At 38.3% G+C, this 27,589-nt stretch overlaps 1 protein-coding gene across 3 annotated transcripts in view; it reads right to left on the reverse strand.

Annotated features, from left to right (window-relative positions):
• The window catches only part of LOC126458048 (Golgi-specific brefeldin A-resistance guanine nucleotide exchange factor 1), a 317,427-nt gene that overhangs the window by 6,628 nt on the left and 283,210 nt on the right, over positions 1-27,589 (reverse strand). For all 3 annotated transcript variants that reach the window (XM_050094843.1, XM_050094842.1, XM_050094841.1), the window contains exon 33: positions 14,457-14,625. In XM_050094843.1, coding sequence (XP_049950800.1) covers positions 14,464-14,625 — 162 coding nt within the window. In that variant the 3' untranslated portion in view covers positions 14,457-14,463. The remainder of the gene's footprint in view (positions 1-14,456; positions 14,626-27,589) is intronic.

Here is a 27,589-nt window from a genome sequence, read left to right on the forward strand (position 1 = left end):
TCAGTAAAGAGAAAGAACGTGTTGTTGTTAGGTAGTTCCCATGGAAGAGGTGTTGGCCAACTCTTGCAGGATGAACTAGGATCAGAATACCAGGTCACCAATTTTTTTAAACCTAGTGCTGGTCTGGAGCAGGTGACAGAGGATTTAGGATCACTTTGCAAAGATTTCACTAAGGAAGACACCGTGGTTATAGTGGGTGGGGCAGGTAACAGTATTGACAGAGATCCTGGGTACAGCATAGAGTGTGACCTGGCGAAGATTGCATCAGCATCGAGGCATACCAGTGTTGAGTTTGTATCTGTTCTTGGGCGCCATGACCGACCTCATTTGAACTCTTCTGTCAAGAGAGTTAATTTGGAGCTGGAACGGCTGCTCATGTCGGGTGCGGGGTCACACATTGGTGTGGTTCATGTTGATTCTGTCAGTAGGTGGGATTATACTAGGCATGGCCTTCACCTCAACAGGAAGGGGAAGGGTAAATTGGCTGGGGAAATAGCAGGAAAGTTAAAGGGGGGAGGCACTGTCATGAGTGGTAAAATACCAGTGGTTATAGGATTCAGAAAAGACCCTTTTTTAGGGTAGGGAGGACAGAAAGAAAACAAATTTTAAGAGAGGTTAGAACTGAGACAAACCTTCAGTTTGAGAAAGAAATCAAAAAACATAATTCCAGCTTATCACATCAACATAAACAGCCATTGGTTAAGAATTTTCAACTGTCAGCAGATATTTTAACTCCATCCAATTTTAAGTCAGTCAATGTGAAATGTCAGCTATCTTTATTGCATCAAAATATTCGAGGACTGAGAAATAAAATTAATGAATTAACTATCTGCATAGATGAATTAGAGTCTTCAAACCCAGCTGACATAATCTGCCTCTCTGAACATCATGTGACCACTGGTATAGAACTTTTAAGTGTTACAGGGTTTAGGTTAGCATCTCACTATTGTAGATCAGAAATGGAGAAAGGAGGAGTTGCCACATTCATCAGGAACTGTCATAAATTTAAGAACATAGACATTCATAAATTTTGCCTAGAACAGCATATGGAAGCATGTGCAACAGAATTAGATTTTCACAAAAAATCTTTCATAATATTAAGTGTATATCGAGCACCTGCAGGTAACTTTAATCTGTTTGTAAACCACCTTGAAGCTGTACTGGCCCATTTAACAACCAAAAACAAAGAAATAGTGGTTGCTGGTGATTTCAATGTAGATTTCCTTAAAGACTCTCCCAATAAGAACCTATTTGAGTTAGTAACACTATCATTCAACTTAATTCCCACAGTAAAGTTCCCCACTAGGATAACCACTTGCTCACAAACAGCCATTGATAATATCTTTATAGAAAAGTCAAATGAACAAAATTATATTACAAAACCAATAGTCAATGGCCTCTCAGACCATGACATGCAGTTCCTTCTGTTAAATGTTAATACTGAACAGGATATAAAATCTGTTAAATCTGAGCTCAAGAGGGTAATCAGTAAGCCAAAAATTGATTATTTTAGGACACTCCTCAGAGACATTCACTGGACTGATGTTTACAGTGCTCATGGCATGAATGAAAAATATAACATTTTTGCTAATAAAGTGCTTACCTTATTTGAACACTGCTTTCCCCCAAAACTTACCAAGGTTAGAGCAAAGTCTACAAAGAAGCCATGGATTACTCGAGGAATAGGGGTATCTTGTAAAACAAAAAGAAAACTGTATCTGTCAATCCGAAACATTTCCAATGTTGATGCTATAGCACATTATAAGAAATACTGCAAAATATTAAAGACTGTAATACGGATGTCAAAGCAAATATATTACAAGGAAAAGATAGTCATATCAGATAACAAAATAAAGACAATATGGGATATAGTGAAGGAGGAGACCGGTAGAACCAGACATGAAGAGGAACAAATAGCATTAAGAGTAAATGATGCATTGGTGACAGATGTGTATAGTGTTGCAGAACTTTTTAACAAACATTTTATAACTGTTACTGAAAAGATGGGGGTTGTCAGGTTCGGTAGATGCTGCTATGGATTACCTTAGACCAGACATTTCAAGTAACTTCCATAATATGAATTTGACCCTCACTACCCCAACAGAAATAATGTCCATCATAAAATCTTTAAAATCAAAAACATCTAGTGGGTATGATGAAATATCAACAAAGTTAATTAAAGAATGTGATTCTGAGCTAAGTAACATATTAAGCTATCTGTGTAACCAGTCGTTTATCAGTGGAATATTTCCCGAATGGCTGAAATATGCTGAAGTTAAGCCACTGTTTAAGAAGGGAGATAAAGAAATAGCATCAAATTTCCGTCCAATTTCACTGTTGCCAGCATTCTCAAAAATTTTCGAAAAAGTAATGTACAGTCGTCTTTATAACCATCTTATCTCAAATAACATACTGTCAAAGTCACAGTTTGGATTTCTAAAAGGTTCTGATATTGAGAAGGCTATCTACACTTACAGTGAAAATGTACTTAATTCATTAGACAAAAAATTGCAGGCAACTGGTATATTTTGTGATCTGTCAAAGGCATTTGACTGTGTAAATCACAATATCCTTTTAAGTAAACTAGAATATTATAGTGTAACAGGAAATGCTGCAAAATGGTTCAAATCTTATATCTCTGGCAGGAAACAAAGGGTGTTATTAGGAAAGAGACATGTATCAAGCTATCAGGCATCATCCAACTGGGAACTAATTACATGTGGGGTCCCACAAGGTTCCATTTTGGGGCCCTTACTTTTTCTTGTGTATATCAATGACCTTTCATCAGTAACATTACCAGATGCCAAGTTTGTTTTGTTTGCTGATGATACAAACATTGCAATAAATAGCAAATCAAGTGTAGTCTTAGAAAGATCAGCCAATAAAATATTTGTAGACATTAATCACTGGTTCCTAGCCAATTCTTTGTCACTAAACTTTGAAAAAACACACTACATGCAGTTCAGAACTTGTAAGGGGTGTCCCAAGAGTATATGTCTAACATATGATGACAAGAAGATAGAAGAAGTGGACGGTGTTAAATTCTTGGGATTACAGCTTGATAATAAATTCAACTGGGAGGAGCACACCACAGAACTGCTGAAGCGTCTTAACAAATCTCTGTTTGCAATGCGAATTTTGTCAGACATAGGGGATATAAAAATGAAAAAGCTGGCATACTATGCTTACTTTCATTCCATAATGTCATATGGGATTATTTTCTGGGGTAATTCATCAAGCCAAGCTAAAGTTTTCCGGGCACAAAAACGTGCAGTAAGAATTATATGTGGTGTGAACTCAAGAACATCCTGCAGAAGCCTGTTTAGGGAACTAGGGATACTAACTACAGCTTCCCAATATATTTATTCCTTAATGAAATTTGTCATTAAAAATATATCACTTTTTCAAACCAACAGCTCAATTCATGGAATCAATACTATAAATAAGAATAATCTTCACAAGGATTTAAAGTCACTTAGTCTTGTACAAAAAGGTGTGCATTATTCAGGAACACACATTTTCAATAACTTGCCAGCAGCCATAAAAAACTTAACAACCAATGAAATTCAGTTTAAGAGAAGCCTAAAGGATTTATTGGTGGCCAACTCCTTCTACTCCATTGATGAATTTCTGAGGAAAACCAACTGATTTGTATATAAGTACAACATAACTTCTGCACAATTTCAGTGCAGTAATGTGTTCACTGAAAATTTGTGTGTGTGTGTGTGTGTGTGTGTGTGTGTGTGTGTGTGTGTGTGTGTGTGTAAGTATAATCTAACTTCTGCACCATTTCAGTGCAGTAATGTGTTCATTGTAAATAAGTATTACAGTAGTTGTATTACATGTTTCTTACCTTATAAATAAATATAAAACTTTTTTATTTTAAATTCAGTGCAATAGTATTTGTAAAATGACTCTTAGTGTTCATTAAAAAATGACGATCATTCCACTTGGGACCTGTGGAATGGTACATTAGCTTATTTGTTTTAGTTTAAATATTTGTCATGTATTGTTGTTTTTCTGACATGTTCCACATCCTGGAGGACCTCCTCACTACGGATCAATTGGAATGAAAGTAAATCTAATCTAACCTAATCTAAAAGGTTTGTAAATAACACTGAAAGTGGGATTTCACCTGAAATCGTACCAATGACTACAGGTGCCAGTTTACGTTTTGAATCTGGAGGGTTATTATTCTCAACAAGAATAAAATCTACAGGAAAACTTCTGAATAATCACTTAACGTAGGTATATAGACTTTATGACAGTGGTAAACATACTCATTCTATTTTGGATTAAATTTTAAAAGGAACATAAAATTGACTGCATTTCGTTGGTAGCCCTAGTTTTTAGTCCATGAATAAATGGTTCAAATAGCTCTGAGCACTATGCGACTTAACTTCTGAGGTCATCAGTCGGCTAGAACTTAGAACTAATTAAACCTAACTAACCTAAGGACATCACACACATCCATGCCCGAGGCAGGATTCGAACTTGCTCGACTCTAGACTGTAGCGCCTAGAACCGCACGGACACTCCGGCTGGCGTTCCATGAATACAACAAATAATGTTTCATTTGGCAGATAATAACTTTTTTGGGTAATGTAATACCTTCTTTATATGTGACAGGCTTATCTGTTTATCTTTCCTTTGTCCCCTACGACCATGCTCTATTTAAGTTAACTCAGATGCTGTAAGAGCATAAAACGTTGCGTGCACGTTACTGCATAGTTCGGCCATCTGTTGGTAAAATTATGAAGTATTACAAAGCTTTATTGTACGAGCGAGGCAAAGCGAGCGAAGCCGCGGCTGAGCGGCAAACTGGGGAACTTCGCCAGGCTTCCGTACTTCACGAATGAGCTACTTCATTTGAACGCTTCACGGCAAAGAGTGAAATGAATGAAGCAGTTCACGGCAATGAACGAGTTCGACCCATCTCTAGTTGATATGCTTCGGACGAAGCAGTGACAGAAGTGGTGCATTCCTGGCTCGAAGCTCAACCGAGAACCTACTTTTATGAAGGCATCCAGAAGCTTGTACAATGATGGACCAAGTGTGTTGAAATGCAAGGAGACTATGTCGAAATATGATGTTCTTGTAAGTTTCCTATTTGATTACAATAAAATTTTATAACTACTTTGCGGACAATAATTAACTTACCCTCATAAAATACTGTCAGTGAACCTGTGATCCTCAAATCCTCAAATATCCAGCAGCTGGAGATGTCTACTCTCTCTCTCTTTCTCTCTCTCTCATACGCACATACCAATGATCCCAACCAATTTACCTACTCAATTAAAGTGAATCAAGCTTTTATTGCAGTGTCAATAAGCAAGGTTCAGGGTCAGACATTCAAATATATTGAAATTGATTTACAATCTGAGTGGTTTTTGCATGGTCAGTTGTATGTAAATTCTGAAGTTTTGTGGTAGTATTGTGTACAAAAATTCATAAAACATTAAAAACAAATAAAAACCATAAATGAAAAAAAATACAGGTCCAGTACGATTTAAGGGAACTTATACCATTCCTGCTGCAGAACGTGGACACGTTCAGGAAATAATGACTGAGATGAGTAGCAATCATGCACCTTCTCTCCAAAGTAGACCACGAAGAACCATAATATTGATATCTGGTTACTGTGGTGGCCAGCGGAAATGTGAAAATTCATCCTTATACTAACAAAACCAATCCTCGAAGATGCGAGTTGTGTGAACAGATGCCCTGTTAGTTTTGGAACACAGCATCACCGTTAGGGAAGAAACGTTGTACCATGGGATGGACCTGATCAGCCAAAATGGTCACGGAATCCTTGACAGTAATGTGCCCACACAGAGTACACATCAGCCTCATGGAGAACCATGATAAGGCTGCCCAAATAACCACCAAATCCCACACTGTTTCCCTCTTGGCAGCAAGCATTCTGCATTGTACGCTTGAGAGAGCATACACCAGACAAACTTTGATGGAACTTGGAAGCAGGGTGCAACGAGACTCATCTAACCAAGTGACTTTCTTCCATTGCTCCACACACTACATTTTATAGCTTCAGTGCCACATTTTCCTGTCACAGGGATTTGCAACATTAATGACCAGTGTTTGAATCCCAGCTTCCCTGCAATTCCTTGCTTACAGAGTTCCCTTCATGTTGTTTTGGTTCTGACAAGGTTTGTGAGTGCAACATTCAGTTCTGCAATGACTTTTGCAGCTGCCATCATCTTATTTTTTGTTACAGTCCTCTTCAATGATCGTCTGTAATGATCACTCGAGGGACACTCTTGTCCGCACTGTGACATGGCGGATGGTAGTTTTCAGCTTTCCCTGTATGCAGTATAATTCTTCAATTAGGTGTCTTTGAAATACCAAAAACTTCAGCTACCTTGGTTATGGAAGCACCCACCATATAAGGACCAACAATTCGCCTACATTCAAATTCATTTAGGTCTGCTACAATGCACACAAATACAAAGAACACTGTTGTCACCATGACTGACAGTTGCAACATATTGAGGACATTCCACAGATCCCGCTCGAGGTCAAATACAACAGCACAACCTGCAGGCTTGACTAGTGCCTGCATTTATGTTCAACCATACCTTTTTCGCGGTGTTTCCATATTTTTATCTAATCCAGGTATTTCCAATTCCCATACACATTAGCAATTGTGAAGCAGGTTCACTTGTATTTTATATTAATGACCTGGTGGACAATATTACTGGCTACTTCAGACTTTTTGCATATCACGCAATTATCTATAACAAAATGATGACTGCTTCACACACGTGTGAGTTTTGTGGTGTTCTATAGCACCATGACCGCCTCTGGCTTAACACTGCTGTGAGCCATGTGAACATGGAGTCGAGAAGGTGGCGGCGGCTGCTGCTGCTGACTGAAGTGAAATCTCATATGAGTGCAGTTACAACTGGGAGACTGGGACATACTAGATGTTTCCTACAACTCACTAAGAGAGGGAAGGGTAAGTTTTCTTCTTGTAGAAAAGGAACTTGGGATACGATTGATGGCAGGGGGGTTGGGTTCTACTGCCACACAAAGCAATATTCCTGATGATACTGTGCCAGAGCTGTATCAGAGTTAAAAATCAGGATTCTGGCAGTGTTGTGAAATAAGTTAAAACAGAGAAGACCTCCAAAATGCTCAAGAATGAACAGAAAAGTAATGTTAGCTTATTTCATCAGAATATTAAAGGGCTGAATAATAAGATAGGAAAGCTTCTAGTCTTTTCAAAAAATTTAGAAAGCTCTGAAAAGAATGACACCTTGTGCCTGATTGAGCACCACATAACCACGGGAAAAGGAGGAGTTGTTACACTTTGTGTGAGACTAGTTCCCTTCACAAACACTGAGGACTTGTAGTGAGGATCAAAACAGTCATGTTCGAAAATGTACCATTTTCCCACTACATGCAAAATATCACAAGACACATCCAAATAACCAACACTTTTCAGCACCACTGACTAAGGTATTCCATATGTCATTCACAGTTCAACAGATGTCCAATGCCTATTACAGGTTTGTTTATATGCTGTTCAGTTAGGTTTGTGAACTGCCCAGCGAGGTTTTTACCTGCTGTTGTTCTTATGGTATTTGCTCATATTGTACTACTATATAGAAGTAACCATTCACTACGTTACAGAATGCAAGCTGTATGTACATTCAATTTTTAATGTGTTGCTGCTGACTGTGGTAAACTACACATTTGTGAAAAACACACACACACACACACACACACACACACACACACACACACCACCAGCAGGGCCTACTATGAATCTCCATGGTGGCACTATACATCTGAGTTGGAAGAGGCTGTACTCCATGCAGCAGAAAAGGAGGTAATGAGTATGAGGAACACAGCAGGCACAATGAGTGTGGATCACCAAATGTCTGGCATGTTCTGCATGAGCAGCTGCTACACCTATACCACCCCCAGAAGGCACAAGCAATGAAGACACAGGATTTTGCATCACAAGCCCATTTCCGCTAGTGATTCTTGAACTGTTGTGTGGACGAGTCCTAATTCACGTGGCAGATCCTTTTCATGGATGTAGCCAAATTCACCAGAGAAGGTGTTCTCAGTTCCAGCAACAGCAATGTGTAGGCTGATGAAAACCCACATGCTGTGCACCCCCATGGCTTTCAGGAATAATACAGTCTGAACATTTGGGGAAGATTCCCAGATGGGCATGTGACTGGCCCATACATTGTTCTACCACATCTCACATGTGCTGCTTATTTCCAATTTCTTGAGTGTGAACTGCATGGGCTCTTGGACGATGTGGCACTGCACGTGTTTCAAAAGATGTGGTTCCCACCATTTTTTAAGTGCAGTCCGAGATTATCTTGACCGACAACTTGGGCAACAGTGGATAGGTTGTGGAGGCCCAGTCGCTTGCCCTGCACATTCTCCTGATTTGAACCTGCTAGAGTGTTAGCTGTGAGGACACACAAAATACTTGATTTACGAGATAAGGTATTCGAAGAAGATCTATTAGCATGGGTTATGATTGTTTGGCTGCTGGAGGACCACAGATTGATGGTTGTGTATACTGAAACACGGTACGGAGCTACCGTATCTGTGTTGTCAGTGATTGTGACATTGCGCCCTACTTTTAAATGGACACAGATTATAAGTAGTACAAATCAGACAGAGATGTGTGTTTTGTATTTTGCATGTAGTATGAAAGCAGTAAATTTATGGACATGAGTCCTCAAGCTAAACTTAACAGTCTTGGTCCCTGCTACAAATCATCAAAGTCAGTAAAAGAAGTTTAGTTACACTCTGTATATTAAGGTAGAACAAAAGTTCAAAAACATTGAAACATGTAGATTTTGTGGTGATGAGCACACGCAAGTATGTGCTTGTGAATTACTACTGAGAAATAGTTCTCTTTTAACTGTAACTGTATATCTATCCCCACTGGGATATTTTGAACTTTTTTATGAGGAATTTGGATTCCTTACTATGATATCTGTCAGACAACAGCAAGCAGTTAACAGTCTACGGGGATTTCAATGCAGACTTTATAGTTGATTCTGATAAGAAAAATGATCTGGAAACCTTATCTAGATCCTTAGAACCAAACAGTTCAAGAGAAAAATCAAAGCAGTGTCTTAAGAAAAAGCATCGCTTGTGAAATTTAATCATATTGATATCTTATTAACTTCTCTTTCTGAAGTTGAGAAAATCATAAATTCTCCCAAAAATAAAAAAAGGTCTATTGCATTTTATAGTGTTTTCAATAGAGTACTAAAGACTTGTTCCCATCTAATAAGGGCTGTCTTTTTCTGAAGTATGTAATGCATCACTTTCTCAAGGCCTTTTTCCATGGTGATTGAAATATGACATTGTTAAGCCAGTCTAAAAGACAGGATGAGTGACAACAACAACTACCGACATGATTTTTCAAAAATTTTTAAGAAGTTTACCTATTCTAGAACAGTATCTCATCTGAGCAACAGTAATATCCACAGTAAATCAGATTTTGGAATCAAACAAACTGCTCAAGAAGAATGGCATTTACACATTCACTCACCAAATTTTACAAGCATTAAATAACAAAACAGCACTGGCTGATATTTTCTGTGACCTATTTAAGACATTTAATGAGTCAGTCACAATACTCTTGCAGATAAACTGAGATCTTATGGAACTGATGGTACAATCAACCAATGGACAATTTCATATCTAACCAAATGAATGCAGACAAATGTACTCAACAATTCAGCCAAAGTAAGCAGGGGACATTCTTCTCACTGTGGAGAAATCACATATGGGGTTCTTTAAGGGTCAATCTTAGGTCCACTGTTTCTCTATCTACTACCCAACAAAAAGTGAATCACACAGAGAACATAGTTGAATGCCAATGTAATTACATTTACATACACATAATGGGCTGGTAATCTCTGTGACGGAATGGGCACCAGCTGCGTTAGTGATATCTGTGTTTCATATTCTTATAAGGGCTGGTAGGATATATATGAAGCATGAACAATGTCAGATATTGTGTGATCACTTTGATGGACAGAGACACCACTTATTTGGGATAGCATTATCAGCAGCTGACAGTTTGAAAGGAGCCTCATTGTGTGTAGCCCCTTCACATCTAAGCTTGCTATCTGAGACTAATAATGGACTCCCTGCAACATTGTGTGTCACCCCACACCATTGGTCAGGTTAAGGAATTACTGTTCCATGTAACACAAACAGCTGGCATTTGGAATGGTGCTGTGTTTGGGAAGCATGGACCGCTGATATATGGTCTCACATTCCACAGATGACTATCATTGGTGTGTTGGAGTACTACTGCACTATCAGGGACCCTTACCATATAGGAATAATGAGTTAAAGAAAAGGAGCACGTTTTGCATTATTGCGAAATATGATACAGGATCTGGGATGGACACCATTAAAACAAAGGCATTTTACGTTGCGGTGGAGCCTTCTCACAAAATTTCAATTACCAGCTTTCTCCTCCGAATGCAAAAATATTTTGTTGACACTGACCTAAATAGGGAGAAATGATCATCATCATAAAATTAGGGAAATTAGAGGTCACATGGAAAGATAAAGGTGTTCATTTTTTTCCATGCACTGTTTGGGAGTGGAATAATAGAGAATTATTGTGAAGATGGTTCAATGAAACCTCTACCAGGCACCTAAGTGTGATTTGCAGAGTATCCATGTTGATGTAGATGTACATCTGTCTAGGAACCATCAATGTGCTCTTGGGGTGGTCTTGTGGCCAGTAAGACCACCAGATATGTCCCAGGTAAAACACAGGTGGAACCAACTCTTGTGTCAACTCCACAGCAGTGTCAATATGCATGACCCAAGAGATTGAGGTCCATTACAACAGTGGTGTGCCAGTTTTCCTCAGCAGATGATACATAAGCTTTATGACACCGCTCCAAACCTCATCAGTGTATGCTTTCAGGCCAGAGGGGTGCTACATCATAACGTAAATGGGCTCATACAGCCAAGTTCTTTGTAAATTTCACTCAGTTTTATAGTTACTGAAATAACATCACATACTTTCTCATAGAACAAGCAGAGTTAGCTCTTTTTGCAATGTAACATATGGCGAAGAAATAATGAATAATGTGAAAACTTCAATCTTTTTAAGTGTACATACTGATGAGAATTTAGACTGTAAAAAGGGAGAGGCACATTTTGGATCTCCTATAACACTTAGTTCATCCACATTTGCCCTTAAAATCACTGCAAATGTTAGGGAGGAACAGATCAGTAAGTTGACATATTTTGCATATTTTCAATGAACAACGTTATATGGAACACTGTTCTAGGTATCTTATCTTTAAGAAAGAAAATCTTCATTGCTTAAAATCATGCTGTAATAACATGTGGTGCTCAGCCAAGATAATCTTATATTCTCCTTGACAACTCCTCCTGCTTCATAGAGGAATTCCTGTTTGTGCAATGTTTGAAAGCTGATGGGTAGGAATCACTAACTCATATCTGACGCGATTCTAGAAGTTTTCCCAGTGTATTGAATATTCCAAGAGGTTTCAGGATTGCAGCCGTGTCGGGTTGATTTCTTGACACAACATTTCGGCTGGCAACTGTTCAACCACCTTCAGGTGAGTGTGTGTCACTGGAGACTGCTAGTTCATTGTGTCTGCTTTATAGCAAAATATACAGGTTGTTACAAAAAGGTGCGGCCAAACTTTCAGGAAACATTCCTCACACACAAAGAAAGAAAATACGTTATGTGGACATGTGTCCAGAAACACTTACTTTCCATGTTAGAGATCATTTTATTACTTCTCTTCAAATCACATTAATCATGAAATGGAAACACACAGCAACAGAACGTACCAGCGTGACTTCAAACACTTTGTTACAGGAAATGTTCAAAATGTCCTCCGTTAGCGAGGATACATGCATCCACCCTCCGTCGCATGGAATCCCTGATGTGCTGATGCAGCCCTGGAGAATGGCATATTGTATCACAGCCATCCACAATACGAGCACGAAGAGTCTCTACATTTGGTACCGGGGTTGTGTAGACAAGAGCTTTCAAATGCCCCCATAAATGAAAGTCAAAAGGGTTGAGGTCAGGAGAGCGTGGAGGCCGTGGAATTGGTCCACCTCTACCAATCCATCGGTCACCGAATCTGTTGTTGAGAAGCGTATGAACACTTTGACTGAAATGTGCAGGAGCTCCATCGTGCATGAACCACATGTTGTGTCGTACTTGTAAAGGCACATGTTCTAGCAGCACAGGTAGAGTATCTACATCTACATCTACATTTATACTCCGCAAGCCACCCAACGGTGGTATTCTCATCCCGTATGAAATCATAACAACGTGCTCCATTGAGCGTAGGTGGAAGAACATGGGGCCCAATCAAGACATCACCAACAATGCCTGCCCAAACGTTCACAGAAAATCTGTGTTGATAATGTGATTGTACAATTGCGTGCGGATCCTCGTCAGCCCACACATGTTGATTGTGAAAATTTACAATTTGATCACGTTGGAATGAAGCCTCATCCGTAAAGAGAATATTTGCACTGAAATGAAGATGGACACATTGTTGGATGAACCATTCGCAGAAGTGTAAACCGTGGAGGCCAATCAGCTGCTGATAGTGCCTGCACACGTTGTACATGGTACGAAAACAACTGGTTCTCCTGTAGCACTCTCCATACAGTGACGTGGTCAACGTTACCTTGTACAGCAGCAACTTCTCTGACGCTGACATTAGGGTTATCGTCAACTGCACGAAGAATTGCCTCGTCCATTGCAGGTGTCCTCGTCGTTCTAGACCTTCCCCAGTCGCGAGCCATAGGCTGGAATGTTCCGTGCTCCTTAAGACGCCGATCAATTGCTTCGAACGTCTTCCTGTCGGGACACCTTCGTTCTGGAAATCTGTCTCGATACAAACGTACCGCGCCACGGCTATTGCCCCGTGCTAATCCATACATCAAATGGGCATCTGCCAACTCCGCATTTGTAAACATTACACTGACTGCAAAACCACATTCGTGATGAACACTAACCTGTTGATGCTACGTACTGATCTGCTTGATGCCAGTACTGTAGTGCAATGAGTCGCATGTCAACACAAGCACCGAAGTCAACATTACCTTCCTTCAATTGGGCCAACTGGCAGTGAATCGAGGAAGTACAGTACATACAGAGGAAACTAAAATGAGCTCTAACATGGAAATTAAGCGTTTCCGGACACGTGTCCACATAACATCTTTTCTTTATTTGTGTGTGAGGAATGTTTCCTGAAAGTTTGGCCGTACCTTTTTGTAACACCCTGTATAGCTTTAAAGCAAAAGATATAGCTTTAAAGCGAAAAAATTTGGCCCCAGTGAGATCCTTTTGGGATTCAGTGATTAAAGAACCTGTGGAAATACGTTGAGCACAAGATATTATAAATCATGTCAGTGGCTTTCAACTGGACAAGGCTTGGGGCCCAGTGATCTCTCTAATTTCTTCTGGGAGAGAACATCTTTATTCATAATTACACATCTAGTGACGTGTGACATTTGTTTTTAGTGCTGTGAGCACGAGTTCCGACAGAAGGCAGACACGTAGTTTTACCTTTACGCATGCACATGCGCACCAAAGATGAAATAGCATTTGCAGAGGGCATGAATTTCACTAGAGGACACACTTGCAACAGCCGTCAATGCGCACGCGTCTCTGTGCCAATTTTTGCTTAAAAAACCACCCTTGTAAATGGTCAGTATGCAGCCATATGTAGATATGAAAAGTGTTATGTGAACATAAAATAACTTGTTCCATATCATTACAATTAATCATACAAATGATCCATTCAACATGAAACTAACTAACCAGTTAATACTGCTGACAGGCACTATCTGCTCTCACCCTTGCGACAGGTGGGCGCCTGTCATCCTAAGGGCTGAGTGATCTGCCCTTCATTTGTAACCTTCCCCAAACTATCCACCTCTCCTCCCCAAGGAATTAACTACTAGCTCCGAAAGCTACAATAGTGCTGTTTACTTTTATATGTTCTTACTGGCAGTACTAAAATTTCAGCTTTTGAATGTTAGCACTGCAAGAAATGGAATCTCATAGCTTTATTGAATAAGATATGCTCAGTGTGTAATATAAAATTTACCTCAAATGGATTCACTTAATTTTACATAATTGGGGAAGTGGTGTCACCACTTATAAATCTTCAAAAAGATTACCTGAGAAGGTGAAAGAACATTTGGAAACAAAAGCATCTTTAACATTTTTAATTGATTCAATTATACCTTCTCAAATCTAAATGCTCAGTTTGTAAGATACTGGCAAATACTCACTGCGTAGGCAGTTGCTTTTGCCACACAGAAACACATTCATCTTGTGTGAAGGAAGACTATCAAGATGATAAGTTACAACAGTTCAAAAGTAATACAATCACAAATGGCAAGAACAATTTGCTGCTTACAAGTCCATTATTCGGGATGTGGAACCTTAGACCCAGTCGGTGGCGATAATATTGGGAGGCCTTCCATGACACCTGTATTCAACAAAAATGTGTTTCTTGTTGTGTTTAAGCCCATTTGGTGGTGCTGGTGCTGCTGCTGAACCTCAGGGCCTGAGAGGAAAAAGTCGTGCTAAAAAAGAAAGAGAAAATGACGGATTATTAGAAATTGCTTCCAAAGTTTAGTCTTCTCCATACAAATATATTTAGTTAATCTGTTGATGAAAAACTGAACTGAGTTATTGAACAAGCAAAGTTTCACAGAAGCAGAATAGTTTATTTGGAACAGGTAGTGAATACAGCTTTTTAGAGCAAAAGGAAAAAAATTTCTATTTTCTAGTTAAGAGCTGTACATGCGTGCGAGCACTTCCTCCCATGTTCCATGTAATGTTTAAATTATGTCAACGCGGGTAATATCACAAGTGAATGCAATAAACACACTGAGTTGTGCCATAGAGATTAATAGTGCAATAATGCTTTTGAAATAATATTATGTTCAACACACTTGAATGCTCCGAGAATTCTTGCAGTATTTAATTATGCACTGCACAGTAAATTTTAGTATGGTGTAAAACAATTTTCTTAATAAAAAATAAGTAAGGTAAGTTTAAACATACAGTCCCATATACACTGTATATACATATATAAACATATAGTCCTATGTATCTATATAAAAATATAGTCCTCAATTTTTTTACAACCTCATCATTCCTGTAGTACATCTTTTAGAGCTGGCTACTGCAACACTGCCCCATTGGGCAAGGGCACATCCAGAGGCCCCTAACATATTCTCACTTACCAGATGACTATTGCATGTGTTCTGTGACGTTCAATCTGTTTGACTATCCTGTCTGCATGCATCTGGCCAGTATGTCTAATCTGCTGTGACAATAGCAGTGCATCAAGTTTGATTGTAAATGTGTCCCTCCTGTGGAATAACCTGAGACCATCCAAAGAATTTTTCTACAAAGATTCAACACCCACTATGGAGGGTAAACAGGAAAATGCTGTTTGAGTTTCAAGGCCAACCCCAACTCACAGCAGAAGCTGTCTACGAAACAGATGCATGAATTACAGTATACTGCTAATTTTTACTTTTGGACTCTCCAACTACAACTAAATGAAACAATTTTTGTGCTATACACGTTTCACCTTTACCCTCAGCAAGGCATCTTCAGTGGCCTGGAATATGTACACATTTTTACCATTTTGTTTACATTTTGGGGCACTGTACCCATTGGTTATAAACAGTTCTGGTGGCTGGTTTTTTTTCTATGACTTAGTAATATTTTAAATTGTACTTACAGGTTGTGTGGACGATTTTCTACATGTACTGTTCCTGTTCCAATTTTGGTGCTGTTCCTCTTCTCATAATTGCCATTTGGGGGTTTTTGTTTTCCACATTTCACAGCACTAGGAACTGAACACTTGTTTTGATGCAACGTTTTGGTATGTTTAGCCAACTGTCTGATGTTATTGCCAAATTGGAGTGTAATTTTTGAGAGATCTGTGATCTGTTTATTTATGAATCCATGCATGTCTATGAAATAGTATTTGTTTTGGTGAGCTTTTTATTACTGCTACTTTTTTTTGGCTGCATGTCCAAGGAAGAGGACTTATTTTATCATTTCTTTCATTACGTGCAATAGGGAGCCGGTACTGATGTGTATGTGCTCATTTATCACATTTTTGTTTTCAGTGATGGCTTCCTGGATCTGAAAGTTTCCTTACATTTGTGTAAGGTATTTGTCATGGTTGTTTATTCACATTATTTTCATTTCTTTTTCCATGTTTGTACGATGGTGATTACGGTGTTTTGAGTGCTTTAAATGTTCTGCTAATGTGGAATGGTTTGTTTTGTACTTCCAACACCTGATATGTTCTTTGTACTGTGTTTTAAAATCATGTCTATGTATAATGCATCACAAATTTGACTTTCAAGTTTGTATATTCCTGATCCCTGGAATTTATCCCTCTTGGTAGCCGGTTGGCTTAAGTGAGAATGGAGGGTTTTCACAGTTTTATATGCTATTTGGATGCCCTGTCTCTTTAGTATGTTTGCCACTCTGTGTGTTAGTTTATGTGTGTAAGTCATAGTGTATCATCTGCTTCTTCTCTGTGCACCTCATGACATCTTGTATTCTGGAAGTGTTGTGTTTGTTTTTTATTTGTGTTTTTATTTTTTTGATTGAATTTGTGTACTACATGTGTGTTCCTAGCTATTGTATGATTGTACTTATTTCTTTTTCATAATTTCGCTTGTTGATTGGGATGCTGTTTAATCTATATGGTATATGCGTTAGTGCTGCAAGCTTCTGGTTGTGGGGATGATTAGATGTGCAATATATTATTGTGTCTGAGGCTGTTGGTTTTCTAACGATGTTAAATATATGTTTGCCATTTTCTTTTATTATTGTTATGTCTAGAAAATTTATTTGATTTTCTTTTTCAAGTGTGAATTTTATGTTCTGATATGCTTCGTTGATTTCTGGGTGAAGTTCATTTATTTTTTCATTTGGCTCATCTACCAGACATATGTCATCAACTTATCTGTACCAATACATGATTATAAATCTTCCATTAGTGGTTATTTTTTCAAATATCTGATTTTCTAGGTGACTGATAAAAATGTTTCCTAATGTGCCTGATATTGGGGATCCCAAGGACATTCCATCACTTTGTAGGTAATATTCACTCTCAAACAAAGTAGTTTTGTTCAGTTGTCAGTCTGAGCATATGCATTATTTCTGTTATTGCTTCTGTGGTGAGGCTGCTGTGGAATGTGAGATTTTGTCTTATGATTTCTATTGTTTCTGTGATAGGGCTGGAGGTATACATATTTTATATGTTGAATGAATTCAATGATGCTGTGTGTGGTACCTGTATGTTCTGGATGTGTTATATAAGGTTTCCTGTGTGTATCACTGTTATGCTGTTTTCTGTTTTACAGTGTTTTGTAATTAACTTTTGGAGACATTTGGCTATGTGGTACGTTGGGGATTTCCTGAAGTTAATAACGCCTCTCATTAGTGCATCATCTTTATGTATCTTTGGTTGGCTGCAAAGTGTTTGGTACTTGTGGGTTTTTCTGTGTTATGTAGTATTTCCGTTTGTCTGAAAGTGTGTTTTCAATGTTTTTCACTGTTCAGTTCAGGTTTGCCTGGAATCGTGTAGTTGGATCTAACTTCAGTTTTTGTAAGGTGTTGGTATTTATGTATTCCTTGGTTTTTGTGATTTACTGCTCTTTGTCCTTAAGTACTGTTACATTTCTCTCATCTGCTCTTGTCTTTACTGTGTTCCTGTTTATTAACGTTTGTTTTAATGTTTTTATGGTGACTGCCTCCGTTTGGTTGTTTGTATTGTATGTCTGCTGGGTTTGTTTCATTATGCCTTTTATTTCTTTTTTTTATTAATCCTCTTGTCAGTCCTATGTTCATTTCACAATTATTTTTTTGTTCTTCACATGTAAGGATGTGTTCGGTTTCTGCTATGAGATTTTCTATATATTGGTTGTTTAACTTGCTGTTGGTGCACGTTTCAACACTTTTTCCAAGAGCATTTTTTTCTTTTACACTCAGTTCTCTCTGTTACATTAAGTAAATATGAGTGGAATGTGTGTTGGTGTTCTTGTGGTTTCACATTTAAAACACAAAAGTATTTTTATGTCTTTTTTATTGTTAGTTTCATTATTTTCTGTTTTTGTTTGTTTTGTAAATGTTTCACTGCTGTTTCTGTGTTGTGTTCAGTTTTTTCTATTAGTGCCATGAGAACTGTGGGGTTTCCTACGTTCTGCGCCAATTCTAGACGAGTCTCGTAGAATATCATATTTAGGTAACTTTTTTTAAATACAGCATCTTAAATTCATTTAGTAGCCAATATCTTTCTGCAATTGATTTTGACTTTTGTGCCACTGTAGTTACATGGTTCAAAAGTAAAAATTATCAATATACAGTAACATTACACCCAACTGAGGAAGACAGGACAACAAAAGTATTAGATGCATGAAGGTTGTGCCCGGCTAGTGCAGTATGATCCCATTAGTGATGGCCTGTATCCCAGACTGTCCATGTGTCAGTTGTTTGCCCACATCTCTCTAGCTCGAAAAGCCTGTTATAGAGCATACGAAGTACGAAAAAGGGACATATACTATGAAAGTGGTGTTTCGGCAATGTTAAACAATTGGCAAAAGAACAGGATGAGTTCATAATTTTGAAACAGTGTATTAGATATATGCAGACCACTAATCAACCTGATATTACATTGTACTAACAACTAAATTTTTGTTTATTCAATGAAAATAAATCAACATGAACAAGGATCACTGAGCCAAGAAAAGAGCTGACAAAATATGACCAATGCTGAATTTGCAAAAAGGAAGTTAGATATTTTTAATTTTTTTTTCATGAACTGAACTACACATGTGCCTTCTGAGGTAAAATATTTGTGTATTTGAAAAATACAGTTTTTTATTTTTAATAAAGTGATTGGAGACCTAATGTAATTTGATGAGATCAAAGAAATAGGCATGGATCCAGTTGATACCCAATACGTAACTCAAACTGATGAGATGTTAGAAAGCTACATGCTGTCACTAGAGCAATGGGAGTAATGATAGAAGCTCAGAATACTATGACTGTAAAAGCAGGTGTGCTCATACAGTAGGGGAAGCAACAGCTGACCAGTTGGAACAATTGTCCAAAATTTCTGAGACAGTAGAAAGGTTAACCGAAATTTTAGATAAAATAGAAAAATCCACTGGAATTTTGGAAAGGTAAAGAAACAGTGTGAAATTGTAAAGAGAGTTGATAACATGTCAAGTGATCTGTCAACAATTCATGAACTGGGTAAGAGAAATGGGCAAGCAACTTTAACACATCTTGACAGCAAATCTGGGGAAAAAGCAGAAGACATAGTATGAGAAGAAGTCTTATGAGAGTTGCTTGAAAATTATTGGGAAGGGAAAGATAAACATGTTGAAGAAACAATAGTCAAAAAAATTGAGGAACTAAATGACAAAGAACAATAAATGGCCAACATAGATTCAAAAATTAGCACACGGTCTGATTCAGTAGAAATGATCACCACTGATACATAAGCAATCCAACTGGAACTCAATCAACTAGAAAGAGTTACAGGAGAGCCAGCATAAGATATTGTCAATAGAAAACAAAACAAGGTAACTATTTCTGTGAGAAAAGGGCGTGAGCAGAAAAACAATGCCGAATCAGCAGGAGTATGCAGCTACACTAACTGTAAGCAGTAAGTAAACATTTTGCTGGAAAATAGCAGTGAGCAGAATATACATATTCATACTGCGGAAGAAAGACATAACGTGATCATTTCATGGTATTTCGCCATATGTTTGGACAGACATGCAATGTATATGCTTTATAAGTGGTTACATGTACGGCATTTCACCTTTGTGGGCTACGGAAACTGTTGACAATTACTGTACATGTGAAAAACTTGAAAATATGTTCTTAGTGAAATATTGGTCACAAGGAATTCATGGGAAGTTATGGAACAAAGTTTTAAAGCTTGAACTGTATTAACCACGAACTGAGGATCTGAGGTGGTACTTCTAAAGAGATTTAAATACAGCTACATACTAGGACAAAGAGATACCACAAGCAAATATCATATGCATCATCAAAGGCAGTTACTGATACAGACAAGAGAAAGGTATCAGATGGTAATGTCAAAATACTTTTGCTGGTAGTCGATAGCTCTGGTTTGTTGGCAGAGGACTGGAGCACAACAAATTCCGTACATCACGTACAGAAAATGTACAAGTGTGGAATATAATGTAGACCGATGTGTATGCAGAAACCAATATGAAAGGACCTGATGGCAAGAACCAAAACCTAAGATCCAGACGAGAAACAATCACAGCACCTTTCACAATAGCAACAGAACATAGTACAAAAAGATGCACAAAATGAGAGGAAACAGTTTTGGCAGGAGAAGGGAGAAATACAGGAGCCTACATTGTATGATTAAATACAGAAGAGATAACAAATATAGCCCATGATATCAAAAAATTCATAGCGAAACAGTTCTGAGAGAACACAATGGCAACAGAGCTTAAGCAATGTTAGTAATCCATTGCACAAACAACAAATGAGTATTTCAGTTAAACCAACGGATCGCTTCGTGAAGCCAGAAAGAAAAGTTCTGCAGGACTGGCCTAAGGAAACTGAGTGGATATGGAACAAGTAATGGCTTATTTAATACAATAATGACAAATTACTGACATATCTTAAATTGTGAACAATGCAACTGTGAAACAAGAAGAGTTATGGAAGCAGCAAATTGACATCTACCGTATAAAATGAATTCTTGACACTGGAGCTCAACTCAGCATCATACCTTTTGACTTATACAAAAGTATACAAGGGTATGTAAGAGTACAGACATTGCTTGTTGGAAATGTGGGCATAGTCTGAGCAGTTGCTCCAAGACAAAGCTTGTGAGCTCACAATTATGTACTGAAATGAAGACTGCAAAGGAAAGATGAAGCACACATTTTTAGTGGCCGATTTTATTTGAGTGAGTTCACTTTGGAAAGATATTTACTTAATGAGAATGCCACGAGATTAGAGTTTTGAATGGTAAAAACAATTTATTTCAATGAAGAATAACTGGAAATGGAATTTTGTGACTGAGTGTGGATAAAAATTATATGTAATAAATGTGATAGGTCACAGCTGAACGAAGAAACAAAGGAAAATCAAGACTGTATGAACATTGCTGATGTGATAGGTATGAAAGTGCAAGAGTCCGAATATCTGACAGACACCTGCAGGTCAGAACTATGCCAACATCTAAATAAGTATGCTGTCATTTTTCAAGAACAACCAGGTATCATCATGGTATATCATTGATAAAACCAGTTAAACCACATGGATTATTAACTCTCAAGTGGGCAAACCATTTTTCCTAACATGAGTGGGCACGTGGAGTACTTTGTGTACATGTAAGGAATAGCAGTCTTTATGTTAGTAAGGTAAACACACATGAGCAACGTCACAGCTTAATCTCAGTTCAATGAAACAATGATAAACTAAACTAACATTATATGAGCTAAAGCACTGTTTAGTTAGATAATAATAAAATAAACTCTCATTATATCACTATATTGCATAGAAGCATAGAAGAATTACCCTATAGTAATGGTCCACTCGAAGCATTAAACAGTGCAGTGCATTAGATCACAGCCAACCACTTTTTCGATTACTAATTTTTCATAGACAACTGCCCCACTGCTGGATTATGCTGCTAGCTCATAATTTGGGTCATTTTCTTGGACAGATCGCTGCTTATTTTATATTACTGATTCTCACTTGGACTTGGGACAATGTAAGTTATCAATGTGTTAGCTGAAGCAAAAATGATGAAATAGGTATAGGCTCACAACAGTACAAGAACAATGTAACAGTTAAAAGCATTGTTATTTGTGGTTGGCGCACTTTATGCATAGGTGTGCCCACTTGAGGTTTAACCTGTTTGTGTGTTCTGTTGCTTGACCACATAGAGGTGAATGCAGTAAAGAAGTAAGAAAGATGCTTTATTTCGGGTATCACTGAACAGAGCGAAAGTTCACTCAACAGTCCCCTGCTTGACAGCAGTAAATATAGATACAGAGAATGTCTCATAATGGATGCCAGAAATATTAACAAAGTTTTGATAGAAGCGAGCACAAAACTAGAAAATTTGGAAGAAAAAAGTACAAGAAATCATGATGTTAAATATTTCACAAGTACTGCTTTAAGAAATTCCTGTTGGCACATTTTACTAGAATAAGAAGCAGGGAAGTATACAGAGTTTATGTCTGCAGGAACATTATCAAGGATAAATGTATACGCTTGCAATTTGTTGATTGTCACTGAAACACTGGCCGAATATGAGGAACAATTTAGCAGCTTACTAGCTTCATACAGAAAGGTGGAGTGATGGAACAAATTTTTTTGACTCCAAATTCGGAAGACAAGCAATAAATTTTCTGGAACATGTTATCACAGTGGAAGAAATATGACTGGAAAGTCAAATCAGTGTGGTAAAGAACTTTCTAAACCTCTAACTATGGAAAAATTTAAGACCTCCCTTGGTATGTGTATTATTACAGTAGATTTATGTCATATCATGTGCTACATAGTGAAGTTTTGCACAGTTTACTGTCAAAGATTCTGAGGGCATCAAAACAGAAATCTAATATGTTGTATTGTCCAGTCACGATAACTGATTTTGGTTTGGCTAGAGATGTGTCAAACATCTGAATGGGAGTTTCTTTAGTCCAAGTCAAAATGGAACCAAGAGATCTACGATGGTTTTGCAAGTCACGTGTTAACAGCCTGAGAAAAAGCTTATTCTACCACAGAATTTTAAGCTTTGGCAGTAGAGTTTGGGTGTTCAGACGTAGTGATCATAATGCTCAAAGTTTTCTGTTGCATTGAGAATAGTTTTGGAATAGTTTACGTTAGAGGAGAACAAAACATCATTTCTGAAACACGCTTCCAATTGCCAGAAGGATTAGGGAAAGCTCCCATAAATACTCAAACAAACCCACTCGTAAAAATTTGTTAGTGAAAGAAGTGAGTTACCGCAAGTATTCCTTGGATACATGCAAAAACAAGATACAATTACAGAATCGAGATGAAGGTGTGAGATCAAAAATAAGAAAAGCTTTGTATACACTGTGTGCTTGAAGAAAAACGAAGTCTTATTTTACAGGCATAATGACAAACAATTAGTGTGCATTTCAAGGACACTGAAGAAAATCAGATATGGTTCACACATTTTTTATAGGGGCACTTGGAGTCATGACGTGTTCAAAAATTAAATGAATATTTCTATGAGCTCTGGCACATGGGACATTGTATAATGGTTAGTATCCATGACTGGCATTCTGCGGGTTGCCAGTTCAAACCCGACCACCAGCAATTATGATTTCTGGAATGTTCTTGAAATATCTTATGTTTGTAATACTTGTATATTCTGGAATGTTCTATATATGTTCTATAAATACTAACAGTCTGAAATTTTTTTATATTTGTATAAATAGCTCCATTCTGAGCAGTAGTTCAGTTATGTTGTCACTGCATTTCAGTGATCATAATAATTGTAATTTCAGTGTTAGGTGCTGTACTTCATTGATGATCCTGCTTTCAGAGTTGGACTATTCTGGTTATGACATAAAATCATCTGGTGGAGACACCAAGTACCTCAAAACATTTACATTACCTTGGCTCCAATTAGGTAACATAACAGCTCCTGCTTACACCAACAAGAATCGGAATACAAGCAGTACATTGTTCAGAAGATCTGTTTATGCAGGAGACCAATAGATTCCAACCCGATAGTGAGTCAACTGCACATCATGCATCCATCAGTGTTCTCCAGAGACACCTGTCAGAACCCAGTGAAATGGCTGAAAGGATTTGAATGAGCCATCAAATACTGTAGGTGGGATGACACGATATGCTCACAAATGTGTACTTTTACTTGGGTGCCACAGCCCAACCACAGTTCAAGAACAATGAAGAGAAGCTCAATAGCTAGGATAAATGCCAGGACGAACTGAAGAAACATTTGGTGATAATCGGCAGAGACTCCACTTCCAAAAAGCAATTGAAGAACAGGGCCCAATGTTATGGGGAAATAACAGTCCTATACACAAAATGTATCTCACATTGTGAATTCAAATATGACAGAAGCTGACAGTCTCATGCTTGCTGAAAGAAGTTTCAGCAACCAGCAAATGACAACCCAAAACCCAATTAATGTAGGTATAACCAACTCCTACAGCAAGTTTAACACCTTGAGGACAACTCGCTGATGTCTTTCCACTGCTGACAAAAAGGCTATTTTTCAATTACTACTACGCTGCCAACGTTAACCATCACAACAGTTCTATTCATGCCAGTCAGCTGCAGACAATTATAATCAACCTATGGGATAAAGACAATCACTGTACCCCGGATGAGGTCTCCTCCCAACACAACGTAACAGTTTCCTGTCACCGAACAGAAGTACCAGCAGCTCACCTAGTTGCTATCTTGAGCAAAGCTAAGCTAGGCAACAATTTATGGAGTTGAAGCCACAGTAATTGCGAATCCTCCATAGACGACAATCAACAAGGTGTCATGGAAACTCACTGATATCATTGACAGCCAACCTCTCTGAGTTCTGTCAAATCAGGGGCTCCCTTTTCTGTAACTTCACATGATTGTTGTCATCAGCTAAATAAGACTATGTTTCACAATATGAAAGCGATTGTGCTGAAAGTTGCAAATGGGAAATATGGCCAGCCAACAGGAACACATATTGCAAGAATAAGTACTAATGACAGAACACAGCCCTTTGAATTTGTTGTGTGAACAGAATGTACTCAAAATGTTATTCTCACATGGGACTTCTTGCAGGCATCAAAAGCAGTCATAAAATGTGAAATATCAGAGCTCCAAATTGATGAAGCTTTTCCAAAAAGCACACATGACAAAGATTGCTCCATTCAACTGTCTGCTATTGAAGATGTTCTTATCCCACCATTATCAACAAGGTAAGTTCCAGTCAACCAATCCCAAGATGCTCAGTTAACTGTGAAGCCTTTTTCAACTGCAAAAAGGCTACTCCAATCCAGGAAGGGCAGCTTAGTATTATTGATAAAAAGTTGTGCTCTGCTAACACCACAGACAATGCAGGAGAGAAAACTACAATCAAACTGCAAACAGGATCTGGCTGACCGGGGAACAACGTCAGCAAATGACAGCCATTTTGTATCACTTTTCAAATGCTTTCAGCTCCGAGATGGAGAAAATACAGACCAAGCAGCACATGGTAAAACAATGTCTCAATATGAAGGATCATCCATTAACTAGCCAATGCTTATATAGTGTCACTGGTTGAAATAATCCCCAGAGGAAATGGAGACAATGGTGCAACATGACACTCTTGAACCTTCAGTGTGTCCTTGGTCCTCTCCCATGGCGCTTGTGAAGGAGGAGGATGGCACAAGTAATATCTGCGTCAACTGCCAGCAAATGAACAAAAATAATGATGAAAGATGTCTGATGACATCCTAAAATGTCTGAAAGAAACATTTCTCTACTACAACATCTAGACAGGCTACTGGCGAATCAAGATTGACAAAGCTGTCTGGGAAAAGGTAGCTTTCATAAACCCTGAAGGCCATTGTGAGTTTAAAGTTATGCTGTTGTAACTTGTAATGCTCTAGCCACATCAAACATATGATGGCCAACCTGCATCAACACCATAATAGGGCAATGTGTCTTTGCTATATGGATGAGCATTGTGGTTTTTTGCAGACATTTGAAGAACACGACATTTGAAGAACATTTATGCCACCTCAGAACCATGTTGAAGTGTCTTCAGACTGCAAGCTCTGCCTGAATCCAATCAAGTGCCTCTTCACCACTAAAGAAATAAAAACCTTGGGGCTGAATGGTGATGGTGTCCATCTTCATCCAAAGAAAATAAAGGCATTCACATAGTTTTGTGACAGCATATGAGTGATCTGAGTTCTCAGAATGTGCTCTTCCTATGGGCATTTCATAAAGGACTTCCATAGCAAGACACATCCCTAGCAAGAACTACTGCACATAGACAACAAATTTTCCTGGAACAAGATGAAAGAAAGATCTTTCCCTGTCTGTATGGAGGCCCTATCATCATCTCCAGTCCAAGCACTGTATAACAACCATGCTGAAACAGAACTTCACACTAATTTAGCTGTCATGGGATAGGTGCATTTCTAGAGCAAATTCAAAAAGGTGTTGAAAATGTAATAGCTATGCATTCAGAGTGCTCTCCAAGTCTGCAATGAAGTATTCTACAATGTAGAAAGAGTGCCTTGCAGATATTTGGACCATCAAGAAGTTCTGGTCATATTTATTTGGAAACCATTCCCCATTTTTGGAAAACCATTCATAGTTGTGGCTGACGAACATTCTCTATGCAGGCACTCTAACCTGAAGGATATGTTGGTTCAAATGCAAGATGGGCACTGAGGCTACAGGAGTACATCATCACAGTGGTACACAAAAGCAGGTGAAAACACAAGGTTGCTGACTGCCTTTCCAAGAAGCATTTGGTGGAACACAGCAGTGTGGATGAAATCTCAGTCATTGCTCTGTCAAATGATGTTGCTGCTGAACAGAGAGAAGATGCATCACTGCTGAAAACCATGGATACTTTGGAGGAGGAGGAAGTGGCAGAAATGGTTGCTCATCATCCTAGCTCATCTTCAGCCAGCTATCCTGAAGTATATACACAACACCCTAACATCTGGTCACAACAGGTTTCGTGAAGAATCTAGACATAGTCAGACACTGGTATTGCTGGCCAAGTCTCTACCAATCCATTAGAGATGATATGAGCCACTGTAAGATATGTCTGTGGGAAAGTTTTGCATTCCAGACTAGTATCAGATGTAATTTCACATAGTGACATCACCCAAAAGATGACAACTGCCTACCATTCACAGAACACTTTGACAATATCTTAATAGATATACTCTTGACGTATACTGATGTCTAACACAGACTGAGATGCAATACTGCCTGTCGTTACATTCACATACAACATAGAAAAGCAGGACACTACAGGTTTCACACCTTTTTTTCTGCTCCATGGTTGTGAGCTCAAAATAACAATACAGATGCAGAAAGTATGAATATTGGAAATGTTACTAGAGCACTGCTTTGTGTCATATTGTATCCTCCTTTGCAGTATTATGACCCTTCATCAAGAGGACAAAAGTGCAGAGATGTCATCCATGTCCTCCATATTAAACACTACCGTAGTCCAACGGCACAGATTGATGATAGAAGAGTCAAGGAAACTGAACACCCAATTGATGATTGTGAAGCTTTGACTGGATGGGCTGTCTTTGATACTTACCATAGTAAATGTGAGGATCTGGCAGTGTCACCATTCAGAGAACCATTGACAAGATTCAGAGCCAGGATACTGTAACTGCGGCCAATTAGAACCTCTGTAACAACAGGTCCCTTTCTCCAGGAGAGGAGCAACGTTTCGAGCTCTGATCTATAGAGTATGGAGTAGTGGTTAGTGTCACT

This window comes from Schistocerca serialis, chromosome 2 (assembly GCF_023864345.2).
Source record: "Schistocerca serialis cubense isolate TAMUIC-IGC-003099 chromosome 2, iqSchSeri2.2, whole genome shotgun sequence".
NCBI classification, from domain to species: Eukaryota; Metazoa; Arthropoda; class Insecta; order Orthoptera; family Acrididae; genus Schistocerca; species Schistocerca serialis.